Source organism: Lactuca sativa, chromosome 6 (assembly GCF_002870075.4).
Source record: "Lactuca sativa cultivar Salinas chromosome 6, Lsat_Salinas_v11, whole genome shotgun sequence".
NCBI lineage: Eukaryota > Viridiplantae > Streptophyta > Magnoliopsida > Asterales > Asteraceae > Lactuca > Lactuca sativa.
This window is the reverse complement of record NC_056628.2, coordinates 188,490,278-188,508,546: the sequence shown is the minus strand read 5'-3', so window position 1 is coordinate 188,508,546 and position 18,269 is coordinate 188,490,278. Positions and strand designations below refer to the sequence as shown.

At 31.3% G+C, this 18,269-nt stretch overlaps 2 protein-coding genes across 2 annotated transcripts; one reads left to right on the top strand and one right to left on the bottom strand.

Moving 5' to 3' along the window:
* The first annotated feature begins 569 nt into the window (after positions 1–569).
* Positions 570–4,457, top strand: LOC111877445 (transcription factor bHLH61). The gene is made up of 4 exons (XM_023873967.2): positions 570–1,344; positions 2,789–2,944; positions 3,045–3,212; positions 4,155–4,457. Exons 1-4 carry the CDS (start codon positions 727–729, stop codon positions 4,239–4,241), a joined length of 1,029 nt encoding a protein of 342 aa, XP_023729735.1. The 5' UTR covers positions 570–726; the 3' UTR covers positions 4,242–4,457.
* An 11,228-nt stretch (positions 4,458–15,685) lies between these two features.
* On the bottom strand, positions 15,686–17,781 carry LOC111877431 (importin subunit alpha-1a). Its single transcript, XM_023873956.3, has 9 exons — positions 17,679–17,781; positions 17,258–17,326; positions 17,108–17,199; positions 16,892–17,023; positions 16,621–16,806; positions 16,358–16,521; positions 16,194–16,272; positions 15,959–16,087; positions 15,686–15,870 (listed from the first exon to the last, which is right to left on the bottom strand). The coding sequence occupies exons 1-9, from the start codon at positions 17,779–17,781 to the stop codon at positions 15,739–15,741; spliced, it is 1,086 nt and encodes a 361-aa protein (XP_023729724.3). The 3' UTR covers positions 15,686–15,738.
* Positions 17,782–18,269: the final 488 nt, after the last annotated feature.

The following is an 18,269-nucleotide window of genomic DNA, read 5'->3' as shown; positions in this document are numbered from 1 at the left end:
TTTTGTTTATTGATGACATCCTGGTCTATTACAAGACCTAGGAGCAAGATGAGGATCGTCTGTGAGAGGTATTGAAGACTCTGAGGAAAGAGAGGGTTTATGCAAAGTTCTCCAAGTTTGAGTTATGGTCGTGTGAGGTGTAGTGTGATGCATTAATCATGGGTTTGGGTGCAGTGTTGATGAATTGGGGTCATGTGATTGTTTACGCTTGAAGTCACTTGAAGCTTCATATGGAAAATTATCCTACACATGATTTAAAGTTGGGGGTTGTGTTTGTTTACGTTCTTTATCTATTTTTCCATTAGTAAATCCCACAAAATTCAACCCGTAAGATGATTGTTGTTAGAAAATTGTTAGGTTGTCAAATTTATCAAAAATTGATATATATATATATATATATATATATATATATATATATATATATATATATATATATATATATATATATATATATATATATATATATATATATATATATATATATATATATATATATATATATATATATATCACGTATTCTATTTGAGGGTAGAAGGCCTTTAGTTCCAAACATATATTATGAAAAAGAAATTTAAAAAACAAGTTGTATTTTTCTTTTAAACAAGATTCACTAGCCACCTTCTCTTTTTCCTCACCCCTCTATATATATTCATCGCTCTTCTGCCACTTGGTGCAATTTCATATTCTTCATATGCTTCCAACCACAAATCCTAAGAAAGTTCAACAATGGAGTTCCACCACCACCATACCCATGGATTCTTGGAAGAAATATTAGATTCAAACATTTCCTTTGGAATCAATGACATCGATGATCAATTTGACCAAAATGCCCTCTTCTCTACACCTACCACTTTTCTTGAAAGCTCACCTCTTTCCATCACCTCTCAAACCTCTTGTTCTACTAATGACTTTTCACTACCCTTCATCTTTGATTCACAAACCCTAAATTGTTCTTCATTTGGTCAACATTTCATCCACCCTTTTGTTGACCATGACCAGTCATCCGCTGGCCTTCATGACGACACTACCAATATCAAGATTGAATCTTCACCATTGATTCATCAAGATTACTACTCTGTGTTTTCAATGCTGGATGATGTAGAAAACTGTCATTTCCTACACGATGTGGGTAATCGGGTCGATAACCTGGAAATGCCGGACCCGAGTGTTGCTATGGGTGAGCTCGAACACCAGAGACGAAACGGAATCAACATGGGGAAGAATAGTAAAAACTGTAAAGTTGAGGGGCAACCTTCGAAAAATTTAATGGCCGAGAGAAGGAGGAGGAAGAGATTGAATGATAGACTCTCCATGCTTCGATCGATTGTACCAAAGATCAGCAAGGTGCAACTCTTGATATATATATATATATATATATATATATATATATATATATATATATATATATATATATATATATATATATATATATATATATATATATATATATATATATATATATATATATAAATTTCCATTTTGGCTTAAAAATATTATTTTTGAATATATATATATATATATATATATATATATATATATATATATATATATATATATATATATATATATATATATATATGTATTTATTTATTTATTTAAATTTCCATTTTGGCTTAAAAATATTATTTTTGAATATATAAAAAAATATCTTTTTAACAACTAAATTACGATATATAAAATTAGAGTGGTGTTCTTTTTCTTGTTTTTTTCCATTAACTCTTGTATGTAAAATGTTATATATATGAGGTCTATTTTTTCTGTAACCAAATAAACCGTCTTTAATAAATTACAATTTTAAGAAAAAATTCTTAATATTTATCGATTTTAATAATATTAATTCATTTTAATAACAGAGAAACTTGAAGTTAAAAAATTATGTAAATAGCCAATGTATTGATACATTAAAACCATTATTTTTTGAATTATTAAGTCATTTTTTCCTGACTAAATAAATAATAAACAGTCATTCTATCAGGAGTAACTAAACCATGGCGGATGTATGGAGTTTTAGATATTCTATAATTTTTGGCGATAATAGTCTCTTTGTCACAAAAAAAAAAAAAAAAATTGTTGATTTTTGTTTTTTTTTTTTTTTTCTAACTTTGTTTGTTTGTTTGTTTGATTTTTTTTAAAATGTTTTTATTGCAATATTGTTAGAAACAAATAATATACTCAAAGAAGATCATAAATTTTTTTTAGTGTAAAGTGTTGTATTTTTTGTATTTGAAGCGGAGAGTTCAAATTCAATCTTATACAGAGATTGAATTAGTAGTAATTTAATAATAGATTAGATTTTTTTTTCATTCCCAAAAAAAAAAACTAAAAATAGATCACATCTTAGAAAATGTTTTTGTTGAGGATTTTTATCATTTCAATCTAAAAAATTATTTCATGACTGGTAATTTGATTATTTCTATTTACGGTCTTTTAAGGTTTAATCTTTCATCCTTTACAATCCAAAAGGAATAGACATTTGATTAAACATTTGATTTAAATACAACGAACTCATGTCTTTATCAATTAATGCAACTGAATTGATTTACCACTTGTTTAAACCAATAATATTTTTTTTTCCTAATAATATAAAACACGATTGCATCACCAACTTGATGAATGCGATTGCAATTTTGTTTTTTATTTTATAAAATTGAAATGTATTTTACAGTAGATCCTACCATATGTTGCTTTAACAATTTGTTCATCATGCTTTAAAGCTTATAATATACGTTGAATTTGGGAATTTTGATTGTTATAATCTAATTTTATTCTTACTTTTTGAATTAAAAAGATGGATAGAACATCAATACTTGGAGACACAATAGACTACATGAAGGAATTGATTGATAAAATCAATCATATGCAAGAAGAAATGGATATTTCCTCCGATCAATTAAATTTAATGACTACAAAGCCTAAAGAAATATTTATCAGAAATTCACCAAAGGTATGTACAATTTTTGTTTAACTATCTTATATTCTATATCTAGGAGAAAAAAAATATATTTGGATTAATAACTCTTTAATATGTTTATTTTCTATTTTAGTTTGACGTGGATCGGAGAAATGCAGATACACATGTTCAAGTATGCTGTACAAGTAAACCCGAGTTATTGATATCGACAATAACAACACTTGAAGCTTTGGGCCTCGAGATTCATCAGTGTGTTATAAGCTGCTTCAATGATTTCGCAATGCATGCTTCCTGCACTGAGGTATAACGTTTTCTTAGGTTTAGTATCATAATAGGCAACAAATTATGTTTTTTTTATATAAAATATCATTGTTTTAAAAAAGTGCGGTTAGAAGGTAAACAACTTAAGCAATTGAAACTTTTTGTTCACAAAATGCCAATATTTTAATTGTATTTAGTAAAAAAAAAAAAAAAAAAAACAAATTGCATACCTTTTTAAACCAATAATATTTTTGTAAAAAATAGATAATTTGTTACATATGTATGATATTAACCCATCTATTTTAATAGTCATATTTTTTGCTAAAAATATTATAGGTAATCTACCCTAATAAATAAGAATGATTTTGCCACATATCTTTCTCTCATTCAATTTGCCACATGTCATTTTGTCATAATTTAGAGATATATTTATTTTCCACTTGTCATTTATTTCACTTTCCATTTCTAATATATTATTAATTAGTTTCCATAAATTACACATACCATAATGATATTAATTTCAAATTTTAAATTTTAAATTTCAATTTCAATTTCAAATAAATTTACAGTTTAAACCTTTGTGTTTAACATTTTGTTATAATTAACATATTTAGTATACGGGTCTGATAACTAAACAATAATTTTAATTTATTTATTTTTTGCATGTTTTTTTTCTCATAATTTTTATTTATTTCAAATTTCAAATTCAAATAAACTTCTCATTTAATCGTTTCTATTTAACATTTTGTTTTAATCAACCCGTATATTATACGGGTTTCACAACTAGTCAACTAATATTGTAGATTTTGTATTTATTTTAGGCATCAATTTTTTTACGTATAAAAAAAAATCTAAAATACCTGTTAATGATGGAAAAACAAAGATCGAACGTTTGTAATTTTTATAAGACATGCTCATTTTCTTCTCCGTTTCTATTCCTATTTAACTGTATTTTTACATGGTTGGTGGTTTTAAATTACAGGAAATGGAGCAAAGAGTAATTTTAAATTCAGAGGATATAAAACAAGCTTTATTTAGAAACGCAGGATATGGAGGAAAGTGTCTCTAAAGATACTATATATGACGCTTCATTCTTTTCGCTACGTTGATTATTTATCTTTTCGGATATTAAAAAATAAAATGATTCATAGACTTTAAAATTGTAATTTATGTGATAATTATTGAAGGATAAAACTGTAATTTTGTTAGGATAGAGAGGATGTAGCTGGATATCTTGTGATATGGTTTTTGTCATTTATAATAAAGTTACCTACCTTTTTTACCCTTTTCCTGTTTGCCCTATACCTTTTGTTACATGTGATTCCAATTGATTAAATCCTAAAATTATATCCCCTTTCAAAGGCCTACTTGTGATGAGTTTCTTTTGAAAAATAGTTATATTCTTTGACTAGGGTTACATGTACAGATGCAAGGGATCAATGGGGTAAACAACGTCAAATCTAAAAATTTTACGAGCTATAGCAAACCATTTGTTTATAGAGCGTAAGTTCATGCGACAATTTTATATATATATATATATATATATATATATATATATATATATATATATATATATATATATATATATATATATATATATATATATATATATATATGGGAAAATAACATAAATCTCCTACGAACTTTTTAGGGTTTACCTGTTGAGTTCTTAATGTCTTTTTTCGGGTTTTATGGTCCCTAAACTAGGATATAACCTGCTCTTTTAGTCTCTGTCAACCTGTAATAACTAGTTCGGTGACCGTTTAGATAAAAAAAAAACTCACATTGTCCCCTTATAAAGCCAAAAAAATAAGTCTGGGGATCAATTCATATAAAAAAAACCTCTCATTTTCTTCTAAAGCCAGTTCACACTCAATTCATATTGATCCCCGAACTTATTTGTTTGGCTTTATAGGGGCACAATGTGAGTTTTTTATGGTCTAAAAAGTCGCTATTACAGGTTGACAGGGACTAAAAAAGCAGATCATATCCTAGTTTAGAGACCCATAAAGTCTGACAAAAATTTTAGGGACTCAACGGGTAAACCCTAAAAAGTTCGTAGGGCATTTGTGTCATTTTTCCTATATATATATATATATATATATATATATATATATATATATATATATATATATATATATATATATATATATATATATATAGGTTCATCTGAGACCATATTGATTTTATGAAACCGTAAGACGCAATGTAAAAATAATTTTAAAATAAAAAATAAAAGGAAAAATCCGAAAATTCTTTTTTTAATTGTTATTTTGTTCATTTTATTTACCTAAAATAAATTTTAAAAAATAATTAAAAATTACCGTTTTTTTTAAATACGCGAAATATTCTAATAGAATATTACACTATAAATATTCTAATGTGATAAAATATTATAATATTCTAATATTCTACTAAATTTGTTAGATATATTAAATATTCTAATATTCTACTAAAATATTTCTAAGATATTTCAAAAAAAAAAAACTGTAATTGTTTTTTATTAATTTTTATTTTTTTTGGAAGATATAAATGACGAAAATAATATTTAAAAAAAATTCAAAAAATTTCAATTATTTTGTATTTTAAAAATGTTTTTTATCTAAATAATGAGTGGTTAGGATTGTGTGTCTTGACTCTCAAAATATAGTGGTTTCACATGAACATAAGCATATATATATATATATATATATATATATATATATATATATATATATATATATATATATATATATATATATATGAAGAGAGAGAGAGAAAAGATTGGTTCAAGTGTTTTTAACAAATATTGTGTGTCTCTAATAACCAATCAGAATGAAAAAATAAATTCAATAATAAATCATAAAAGGGTATTATAGTAATCTTAATTATGATAAATATCGTAAATAAATAAAATCATTAATAACCTTTAGGTATAGAAATTCTGTTAATAAACACTACAAAATCACGAGAGATCCCTTTACACGGCCTCCTCCCCTTCTAAACTGAGCCCACCATACTTCTCCCATCGTCGACTGATGTCCAACCCCACTGCAATCGATTATGGCTTATTTCCCCAACCCGACGACAAGGTCAAAAGCACACGACCATGTGTGACCTTCGAGGAGTTCCACCCAACAACAACTACAAGAACCGACGATCTTATTCCTCCACCATCAGTTGTTGCGAACCCTATCAAACAACACCAAAATCCATGCGACCCTCTTCTTCCACACACCGGTCATTGGCTCGTTGCCAGAATTTCCATTCACTTGACAACGATTAATTCTTCAGCCTGACGTCTATCTCCTTCAATTGTCACTCATATTGATCTACTATCGTTTTTGATTGAGTTGAATCATCCCAGTTTATTGTTTCTAAATTTTTACCAGGTAAGAAATTTTTTATTTTTGACATTCTTTTCTTTTTCAAATCAATTGATTATTAGAGTATATAAGATTTTTTTATGGGTTAACATGTTTAATACAACTTGTTGAAGGTGTTTGACATTATATTTCAAGGTAAAGTTATGACAATTGGATAATGCACATAAGGTGTTCGATAGAATGCATAAGAGATGTATCAAGCTAAATTCTCGGTAAATGACTAATTTCATATTTAAAACATATTTTCTAGTAATTTTTACAATCAGCATGCTTGTGAAATATTTAACCAATTGTGTCTATGGTAAGGATGAAATTTCCAAACAAATATTGCTAACACACCCATGTATTTTGCCATAATTCTATGTATTCTACCATAATATATATATATATATATATATATATATATATATATATATATATATATATATATATATATATATATAAAGATTTTGAAGAATCAATGCATTATTAAACTTTTAATTCTCAATAGGATACCATTAGTCTTTGTTTTTTTACTTTTTCTCTCTTGCAATGTAATAAAAAACCTAATTGGTGTTGTTTGTCACATCCCCAAACCAGAATGGCGGAAATATTCGGAGGTGGATGACTTCACGTAGTACCATAACAATTGAATATTGTAAAGAAAGTAACACAACCATCATATATATAATAAAAACATATATCGTTGCGTTACACATATTTCCAAAAGAATATTACAATATGATGATGTAAATGTTTAATAATAAACGTCCTTAGCGTTCCTTCTTCAAAAGCTGGTGCTTACCTGTATTACTGATTCCCTGAGAAATACAAGTGGTTTCGAAAAAGTGTCAACAATTAAGTTGGTGAGTTCATAAGTGTTTTGTATTGAAAAGTATGTCCTTTTGGTAGCAAATCGATGAACATGGTTTTCAGAAAATCCAATATTTTCTATATATAGTTTGAAAAGTTCCCAAAGTTGGAGTGCGTTAGTATTTTTCGTACTTGAATGATAAAGATAAACTTTGTGCTCAAAATAATGTAAAAACTGAATGCATATATGAATCTCGTAAATCAAACTTGTTTTTATACTTTCATGTGAGTCTTATAACCATACTATTGACACAGACTGCCTGTAACAACATTCTTCAGGTGTTGTAGTGTTATAACATTTGTCACCCCAGACCTGTCGGTCTAACTGTAGCTAACAGTTTAGGTGCGGGGTTGTCAATCCCGTATAGATCTATACACAAGTATCATGCTCTCCCTCCAAGAGATTATGGTATATAATACAGACTTGAAATGCATACATAAGAGTACGTTGAAGTTTGAGTATCTCACATCACTTAGTATAAATAGATTTACGATAAGAAAGACTTTACTTCATTGTTGTTGAAAGTATTTCGTTTTTCAAGATGTATACGTAAGAATGTATGAATAACTTGCTAACTATACCAATTATAGTTTTTCAGAAAGTATGTTCCATTTGGTGAAAATAACTTGATGATATACTAACCCTTATACGTAAAGTAAGATATTGGTATCGATAATTAATAAGATAGATGTTGCATTTATGTTTATAAAACGATACGTTTACTTGTATTGTACTTGTATTCCCCCTCTAAAACATGAAAAGACTGAAAAGGTAGGGGTATGAACTCACTTGTTTGGTTTGAAGAGAGTGGGACTAGGGTCGAGCAGAACTTCAACCGCGGAAAGCTACATCTTCGAGTTCTTCGGGGATCTCGGTAGCGTAGAACCTTCGTCGAGGGCTCGGGTGCGGAAATCGAGGGTGTCGGGACGGCCTCTGGTGCTTGAAAGTGTGTGGGAGTAAGTGAGATTTAGTGAGAGGTGTGCTAAAATCCGTAGCTTATGCCTTCTATTTATAGGGCTGGAAAGACGAGTACGCTGGGCGTACCACCGGAGTACGCTGGGCGTAACTTTGCGTCATGGCTTACGACTCGAGTCTAGCTAGGCGTAGAGCTGCAGCCGATGGGACTCGACCCTGCACCTGAGTACGCTGGGCGTACTCCTACATTACGCTAGGCGTAATCTTGGCTTCCGTCTTCTAAATTCTGTAACTTTCGCGTACGGACTCCGTTTTTCGCGTTCTTTATATCCACACGTAGGTGAGATTATGCTCTACAAATTTCATTTAGACTTAGTCGGCTATTTTTGACTTTATTTTTAATGATATGTTTTTAATAGGCCGGGACTGCTAAAGTCCGTTAAAAATTCATAGTTTCTTTATTCGACGTCGGTTTTCGTTTGTCTTTTTATCATTTTACTCCTATTGTGGAGACCTTCAACTTTCGTTTAGTTTGCGTTAGCTAAATAACGCTCGATCTTCAACTCGAGTTTTTAGCTCTCTACTACTGTTCCGAAACTTAGAAAATTCGTAACTTCTTCATACGAGGTCCAATTTGGGCGATCTTTTTATGTACATTTACAGTTTAACGAACTCTACAACTTTTGTTTAGATAGTTAAGGCTAAAATGCATTTTATTGTAATTTCACTTTTTACGTTAAATAGTGTTTTACCGGGTGTGTCGCAAATATTTGAGTGGTTATAGTTTCTTCAATATAACCCGGTTTCGAATGTTCCTTATGTTTTTGGAAACCTTGGCATGATATCTAACATTTGATGCATCCCAATTTAGATATTTGAACACTTTATTTTTGAGGTTAATTTCGTTGATTCCAAATAGTTTTCGTTGTATTTGTCTTTTGAGTGTTACATTGATTTTGGAAAAATATAGGGTTGTCACATTGTTTTTTAGAATAAATTAGTCTATTATGATGTGAAAGTTGAGTATGAGGTGTCAATGGATTTGGATGTATTATATCATAATTTAATTACATAAATCCATTCTTTCATAATGTTTGTATTCTAGCATAATGTATTTTATGTATTCTGCCAAAATTTATAAAACAAATATTATCAATAAAATTATTTTAGAATGAATTAGTTTTTTTGTTAGATTTTAATGGTTTTTTTTTTCTTTTTAGGTTTTGAAGAGTTTTTCATTCATGTGGAAAAGAAAGAAAATATGGAAAACAAGAGTGTCTTATAGTAAAATGTAGTCCGCCAGAATGTATAAAATGAATCTTAGCAATATTATTTTTTCAGAATAAATTAGTGTTTTTTTGTTGGATTTTGAGAATTACTCATAGTTTAAAATTGTTTTTTTTTTAAGAATTACACTTGTTATGCTTTCAGAATGTTGTTATTATTCAAGAATGTTATTTTTTTTATCACAATCATAGAATATAATTATTTGATATATTATTAGATCAAGAATTGATTTTGTATATTGTTTCATAATGTACTTATTCATATTTGTCTTTTTATTTATGAATTCTTAAAGAATGTCATAACCTGTTATTCAAACAGAATCTCATTCTAACATAATCGCATTCTGACAGAATAAAATAAGTTATAATCGGTTATGAATACAAATTAAATTAGAATTGAAATTGAATTAGTTTTTTTTTAAATCAGAATTATCCCTTCAAATTCAAAAATTTCCTTTTTTTAAAAATAGTTTGTTGTTTAAAATAACCTTTTAATTAAATCTGAGTGATATTATGGTACATGATATTCCATTGTAATATCATCACCCTCAAAATCATAGCCATACATTCTTTTTATCTATTGGTCTAGAATTCTCCTTACATTCACACAATATTTACCTAAAACACAATAACCTAACTCTCTCTCTCTCTCTATATATATATATATATATATATATATATATATATATATACATACACACACACACACACACATATATATATATATATATATAGGTTATTGTCACTGTAGCCCAACAATGTTTCGTATATTTGTTTAAATGGTCCCTTGTGACTTTGTTTTTGCCTTTAAAGGGTACGAATTCTTGTTTTTAAGGTTTAAAAAGTCCTTTTAAAAAAATGAAGGGGTCACCCGATGAACCCCTTCCTAGTCAGCAGGTTTAAAGTTAAAAAATGCCACCTCATCAGAAGTCTCTTATCAATTAAGATGTCTCTCTCTCTCTCTCTCTCTCTCCCCTTTCTCTCTCTATGTCTCTCTCTTTCTCTTTCATCCCCACCTCGTCGGAAAGCCCTAATTCCCTGTTTCCTTCCACCGATGACTGCCTATATTATTCCCTTTAACTTGTGTTCCAACACCGCCACTAATCCACCATTATCTGCCACCAGAATCGTCCAACATTTGTAGTTGACGATGATGTGGTGATACAAGAAATCGAAATCGAAGATAGATTTATGTAGACTAATGGAGTTCTGTTGAGAACCCCCAATGAAGAAGATGAATACACCACCACTACCGTCGCTGATAGAAAAGGGTGAACCACCACTTCCGACACCTCCTCCAAATGAATTACTAGAAAGCTTCATGCCTCTCATGTCGAATTGATCTGCACTACCTCCCACTCCCCTGAACCTCGAAGGTATGAAAGGTTCATCGGCACAGAACTTGGATACTCCAATTTGATGGGTGATTGGAACTCCCGACGGTGTTGTCGGTGGAAGTGTTCGATGCTTTGTTGCTCACCGCAGGAGAAACGGGAAGTTTCAATAGGGTGGTTGCCCGTTTTCTCATGGAATCGCCTTCGATTGGGTCACAAAACTCATGTCAACCTTCGATTGGCCATAACCTGAATCCGAGCATATTGAGCTAAATCGCTCTGAATCTGATCATGTTGAGTTGAATCGCAGACACCTCCCTTTTCTCGTTGAATCGCCTCTATGTTTCTTCTGTTTGTTTCTTTTATTTTTAGCATAGGCAACAGTTGGTGATGATGGTTGTGTATTCAGTGGTTTTATGGCAACGAATTGAAGTTGTAATTAGGATATCAGTAAGGAGGAATCAGGTGTCTTTGTGGATTTTGGCGTTGGGTTCGGATTAATAGGTATGAAGTTTGTGTTAGTCAGGTGTCTTTCGAGTTCTGATGAAGAACACAAAGGAACCAAAGGTTTGGGAATTTTTTCTTTTCTCTTAGATGAAGAAGACGAAGTTCGGTTTTGTGCTTAGACTCTTGGCTTACGTGGCAATGATGAGTCGACTCACCACTGAGTCATTGTTGACTCACCTTCTTAGTTGGCAAGTGAAAAAAGAAGTGTAACCTTCAAAAATAGGTAAATGTACGACATTAACCGGTAAAACACAAGTTCGTACCATTTAAACGCAAATAAAAAAAAACACGAGGGACCATTTAAACCAATATATGAAACATTGTTGGGCTACAGTGACAATAACCTTATATATATATATATATATATATATATATATATATATTCTACTATTATTCATTTTTATAGGCATATATGGTCTAATGCGGAATTTTATTAAAGTTTGGCGGTAAATAAAAATTTTTGAGTCATGATGTGTCATGACGAAGCCATAACGAGCTTTTTAGAGTCGTGTGTACGAGCAACATAATGGATACATATTTAGTGAAAAATGTAATCATGGTCTTGTATTCATATTGTGTATTTATGATCTTGTTTATATACAAATATCATTCATTGCTTTGTTTCGCTCGACTCATTGTTTCTAAAGTACAAAAGTATATTCACCTTCTAAAATTTCAGTTTTCTGCGTCATGTCAGTTTTCATTCATTCTATTTTCATTTTTCAAAACTCAGGAAGTGGTCACCTTTCGTTTTATTACTTTTATTTTTCACAATAATATTAATTTTATTTTAAAACCTATAATTTAAAAATTAAATATATATAATAAAAAATAATTAACAAACACAAAAATAAAAATATTCCAATAGTTAAAAAGTACCAAGAATCGTTTGACGTTTGGCAAAACTTCATTTTCGTCGTAGAGACATATCGTTTTTCCTTCATTTTTTATAATCATATTATTGTTGGAAAATTGGTTTTACAAATTTCCAATAATGAGTTTTTCCTCATCTTTTAGCACAAATTTTAAATTCTAAATGGAATCAGAATGGACAAATGATTTTGTGTTCGTGTTCTCCTTCGTGACATCTTCGTTTTGATATATCATACATTCAAAACGGATTGAAAATGAATAAGAAGTTACTTGGTAAAGTGAGATAGTTGAAAGAGATTAACAAATGAGTTAGTTGAGTTTTGTTCCAACCCACATAGGTGGGAGCAAGAAAAGAAAATGAGTATATGAATACAAGGGGTTCTTACCCTTGTAAGACTTATAGAACCAAGGTTCTTTCTTGTCCGGGTATAAATGAACCATTGGTTGAACAGAAAAGATCAAGGATTTTTTTTCAATTAATAGTTACACACCCGAATTTAGAGCTATTAATTACATATTTCATTTTTGATTTCTCACGTAATTGTGCTCTTTAATTTGATTTTTACAACTTCGTTTTTAATACATCACCTAGATATTGCAGTATAAATACCACACCTCTATGACTGATAGAGTTACATCTGATGAAGCAAAAATCATTTCTTCCTCTTTTACGCTTCTGCCACCTCTTGCTGCAACCAAGGTATTCCAGTAGTAAGTGTTCAGACAATCTTGAAGAATTGCTTACCGCTGTTGTATCACACGAGAAAAACACCCATATACGGTGGATTTGTTTGAAGGATATTTTGTTAAACACATGACTCAACAAACTTTTTTTATGTTTTGTTCTTTCCTGTAGATTTTAGGTTAGGCAAATGTCATATTAGACCATCAAACTTTTGGCGTTTGTTTTAAAAGGTCACTAAACTATTTTTTTTGCACATTAAAAGTAATAAACTCTCATTTCCATGTTTTAAAATACCCTTTTGTTACCTGCAACCAGATTCAAAGGTAATATACATGTCTGGCTCTCACCTCGAACTCATTTCTCCTTGCCACTACACCTCGCACCAGTTTCGCTCATTCAAAAACCCTAGGAGATTAATCGTATGTGCAAAGAAATCCGATGTATCTTCTGCCGGATAAGGTGAAACCGAGAATCGATTTCGGTTCAATTTCGACTCCGGGAAGGTTTTTGATATGAAATCGTTGATTCCAGTTGTGAGTAATCCATCATCTTTGGGTTCTTTTTTTGGTAGATGTAAGGATCCGAATATGGTGTTTGTTGCCAGAGCTACTGGACAGGCCGGAATTAGCATTGCTCAGACTCTGCTCCGGAGCCACCATCTGAAGAAGATGAAAACCCCAAACTATCAAAATCGAAACAATGGATATATATATATATATATATATATATATATATATATATATATATATATATATATATATATATATATATATTTGTGTGTCTGTGTGTGTGTGCTAAAAGTATTCCTATTAATACTATATGATAATCATAATAGAAGTATTATTACTTAAGAATATTAAATGTGTATTGAATACTTACTATTATGTGCTAAATGTATACTTGCCTTATGATAGTATTTCATGAAATAGAATTTGTATTCAGAAGTTGATTACATGTATTGTGGTCTTGTCTAGTTATAAACTAAGACTTATGTAATGTATTTAGTTCAAAATAAGTTGAATAAGTGCTTTGTTATGCCTTTCATTGTAACAACATTGTATAAGTAGGAAATTTGTATTGGAAGTTGATTACAGGTATTGTAGTCTTGTGTAGTTGTAAATTAAAGTTTGTAAAGGATGCTTAGTTCGGAATAATTTGAATAACCGGGTAGTCTCATTCTGGGATAAAATGTGAGACTAAAGATGAGTGTAGTAGTCCTCATCTTTCTAGCACTACAAGAAAAACAGCCTTTTACGACGCTCATTGCGCGTCGTAAAAGGCTCAGACGACGCACAAATGCGTGTCAAGGAAGGCCCTGTCATAAAGAGAGACGATGCGCTTTTGCGCGTCGTCTATAGACGACGCGCATTTATGACGCTCATTTACGACGCGCAATTATGACGCGCGTTTACGACACGCAATGCGTATCAAGGAAGGCCCTATCATAAAAGAAGACGACACGCATTCGCGTGTTGTAACCTTATGACGCGCGTGTTAATGACACGCAATGCGTATCAAGAAAGCCCCTGTCAAGAAAGGCCATGTCATAAATGAAGATGACACACATTTTTGCGTATCATAAATTTAAATGTTTAAAAAAAATATTTACAGATTTACTAATTTTCAAATTAAATTTGTATTTAATGTCTCATAATAGAAAATAAATATCATATACAAAAAATACAATCCATTGCATAGAATTTAATGTCATACAAATAAAATACCATAAATAACAAAGATAATTCATTTCACTAATATGTCAAATACAAATAATTATTCCAATACTGAGTAAATGTTATAAAAAAATTAACTCAAGAGAAGCAGAATATACAATTGCATTATCTAGCTTACTATCTGCCAACAACTCTCCGTGTGTTTGCTTTTTGCTTGAGTCTCGTTTCCTCCAAAACTACTAGATATAATGGCTTGCTTCTTCCTTGTTACTATAAGCAGAACCGAATTACATTAGATGCTAATGTAAGTAATTATGTTGCTAAGGATAAGGGTGGGGCTACTAGAAAGACTTATTTATATTCAGCTAGAACATAAGTATCTTTATGAATCTTAACTAACATGAGAACAAAAGGCTTATGGATGTTAATACATAATAGTTCAGGGGCACAACCGTAAATAAACAATTAAATACTACATGTGGGTTTGTTGTTAGAACAAGGTTGCAAATGCAGCTGTAAACATGCATGAATTATAAACATCATGTAATAAAACTAATTGTATTTTACTCTAAATTCAATAAAACATTACAATTATTCATTTTTTAAAGTCTCAAATCTTTAATCTTGTAATTCATTCCACTTCCATTTGTAGTATGATGAATCTGAACACAGAAGTGAAATGGCAAAGAATTCTTTAGAGAGATATACTCACTATTATGAACGTTGGGCTACTAACCAATTAGTATACAAGGGCATAATTGTAATTTTCTATATATTTTTAAATTTATGTTTCTGATACATAATACTTTGATTCTTTTTTTCACATTAACAGTCGAGGCAAAAAGCACTTGCGGATTTACTGTATATGCGAACACTTGCGGATCAGGGCATATCAGTAAATCACACAAACGTTTAATACATCCCTCACATACCAAATACCTGCATTTTATTATCAGTAAAAAAAACAATGTAACTACAAAACTTATAGTTATTATGGGTAAAAACGTGTTGCAATTTCCTGAAATTTGCTCACAAATATTGGGAAATTGAAGAGAATATTTTAGGTTTATGAATCTCACTTGATTTGGTCATGGCTTCCACCTAAAGTAGCATTAGAAATAGCCCATGCAGCCTCCTTCTTGATGTCAAATTCTGCATTTTGAAGCAGATGAATAAGAGGGCCAATGATATTTGCTTCAATCACTGTCTGTAAAAATCACAAAGTAGATGATATATCAGTCAAGAAAATAAGGTTTGATGATTAAATCTTGATTTAAAAAAATTAAAATTATCACTTGAATTTGCTCCTTGTTGCCAGCGGTTATGTTTGATATAGTCCAACAAGCTTCTTTCTTGATACTTTTTTTGTGGTTATTGGTCAACAAGTTGAGAAGACAAGGCAAAGCTTGATGATTGATTATATACTACAACAAACAAATGAAAGTGAGAAACGAATATTATTTTTATTTTCTATAATCTAAAAACAAATGCAACAATTTTCTTTGAGAAATATTTGAAAAGAAATGCTACCTGAGTTTGCATATCATCTCCTGTAACAATGTTACCAACAGTACGAAGAGTAGGGATAAGGACAGATGGAGAAGGGAGACTAAAAATATAGAAAAAGTTTAGAACTTAAAAAAAAGTTTTAAAGATCCTAACTTTATTCAAAAGAAGAAGAAGAAAAGACTCACTTCAATAGCTCAACCAATCTTGGACATACATTTGCTTCAATAACAGCTTGGATTTTATCATTTGTGCCATCTGAAAGATATGAAAGAGCCCAACAAGCATCTGTCAAAACTTCTTCATCGTTTGAATGAATAAGTTGCTGTAAAGCTAGAAGTGCAGGTTTTGTCTGTGAAAAGTCAAGACAAATCAGAATTCATCATTACAAATGTTGAAAAGATAGAGACAAAAGAACTATGTGGGTAGTTTAGTCTTTTCAGAAACAAACCTGACTAAAAGAAGGCTGTGGTTTGCCTCTACAAAAATTTGAAAGTGTCCATGTGGCATTTCGCAACATGGATAACTTAGCATGCTCGTTTAATTGGGATAGTAGAGGAATCAAAGCACCTTGTGCAAGTACAAGGTCACGACATTTAGGGGAATCACCAGCAACATTTCCTAAAGCCCATACAGCCTAACATGTAGATAAAGTGAAATTGAAGTCATGACAATGAATTTGTGAATTGAGTTTATGAAATACAAAAACCTCTAAAAGATACCTGTTCTCTAACATCATCACTTGGAGATGCAAGAAGCTTTACAAATATTGGAACAGCACCATGATCAATCACCACTTTTGTGTGTTCAGATGTCCCCAAAGCAATATTAGTCAAAGCCCAAGCAGCCTCAAACTACAGAGAATATATATTGTTTATATAAAATACATGTAACTATTGTGTGTATTTTATATTATGTTACAGAGTGTTGAATTTCACCTGAAGTTGTGGGAAATCCTCCCTTACAAGAAACTCAACAAAGCGAGGAACAACACCGGATTGAATAACTTCTTCAATGGGAGGGATGCGTTCTGGTTAAAAATGTAATGGATACAAGATAAGTAAACTCATAACTCAATGGAGTTATGCCTTTAACAGCTTCACTTATCATGTGAGGTGTCTCGGAAGCTAAACTGAAACCTAAATCATAACGATCCTCTGTAAAAAAGTTAGAAATAGATATAGTAGATATATAAGTGAAACCCTCCCCGACTAGAAAAATTACCTCTCCATGCCCTAAAATGATTGAAAATGATAGTGGAGCGAGTACTCTATGACTACATTCATAATAATCACGGAAGATTGAGGTATCCATAAAATATGAAACGGAAAAATCATTTTTTACAGAACACTCGCCAATCAGATGACGAATCTAACAAACATAGGAAGGAGAAGTGTGGTGAACCAGAGAGAAGACGAAGGGTGGTGGGTGCCTGGGTGGTTGTCAAGCAGTATGGGGTAGAGAGAGAGAGAGAGTGAGAGAGAGAGAGAGAGACTTGTAGATTAAGACCATGGCGGATGAGGCTTTTTATCAAACATGTTGCGTGCATCATCGATTCTTCCCCATTTACTGTATAAGTCGATTTCTCGATTTCTATTTCTCTTTCTCCCATTCCAGTCTCCGACTTTTTGTTGTTGTGATAGAGAGTTTCCTTCCGTCGTTGGGATTTGAGTAGTGCCACCACTCCTCCGAAGGCTCTGAGTTTTCTCGGTCTAGGTCACCAGACCTAATGTTGTTGGCAAGGGCAGGCGAGGTGAGATTGTCGGAGATGAGGGGCTCCATCGGCTGGGTGACGCTGGAAAGCGTTGGACGGTGGGGCGGGGCTAGACGGATGTCAGAGGTGGGAGGCGCCAACACCAAGAGAAACGTCGAAGGTGGGAGAAGCTGTCGACGTCGAGAACCGAGAAGAAGAGAAAGGGTTTGTCGAAGTGAGAAGGAGAGAAAGGTAAGTTGAAGAGAGAATGAGTAGTACAGGAGGGCATAATCGGGGCAAGTTCTTGAAAAAAAAGCCCTAGCTACTAGGGAAATTAAAGTGGAGGGAGAAAAAAAAAAGGAAGGCGGGGATTTTAAGTTTTTGGGATTTCATTTTCCCCGGATGGA

Coding starts and splice junctions, on each gene's coding strand:
- LOC111877445 (XM_023873967.2), top strand. CDS start 727: ATGGAGTTCCACCACCACCATACCCATGGATTCTTGGAAGAAATATTA. Junction 2,945..3,044: donor TTATCAGAAATTCACCAAAG/GTATGTACAATT, acceptor TTTCTATTTTAG/TTTGACGTGGATCGGAGAAA. Junction 3,213..4,154: donor TGCATGCTTCCTGCACTGAG/GTATAACGTTTT, acceptor TTTAAATTACAG/GAAATGGAGCAAAGAGTAAT.
- LOC111877431 (XM_023873956.3), bottom strand. CDS start 17,781: ATGGGAGAAAGAGAAATAGAAATCGAGAAATCGACTTATACAGTAAAT. Junction 17,327..17,678: donor AAAAAGCCTCATCCGCCATG/GTCTTAATCTAC, acceptor ACTTTTTTACAG/AGGATCGTTATGATTTAGGT. Junction 17,200..17,257: donor GATAAGTGAAGCTGTTAAAG/GCATAACTCCAT, acceptor ATTTTTAACCAG/AACGCATCCCTCCCATTGAA.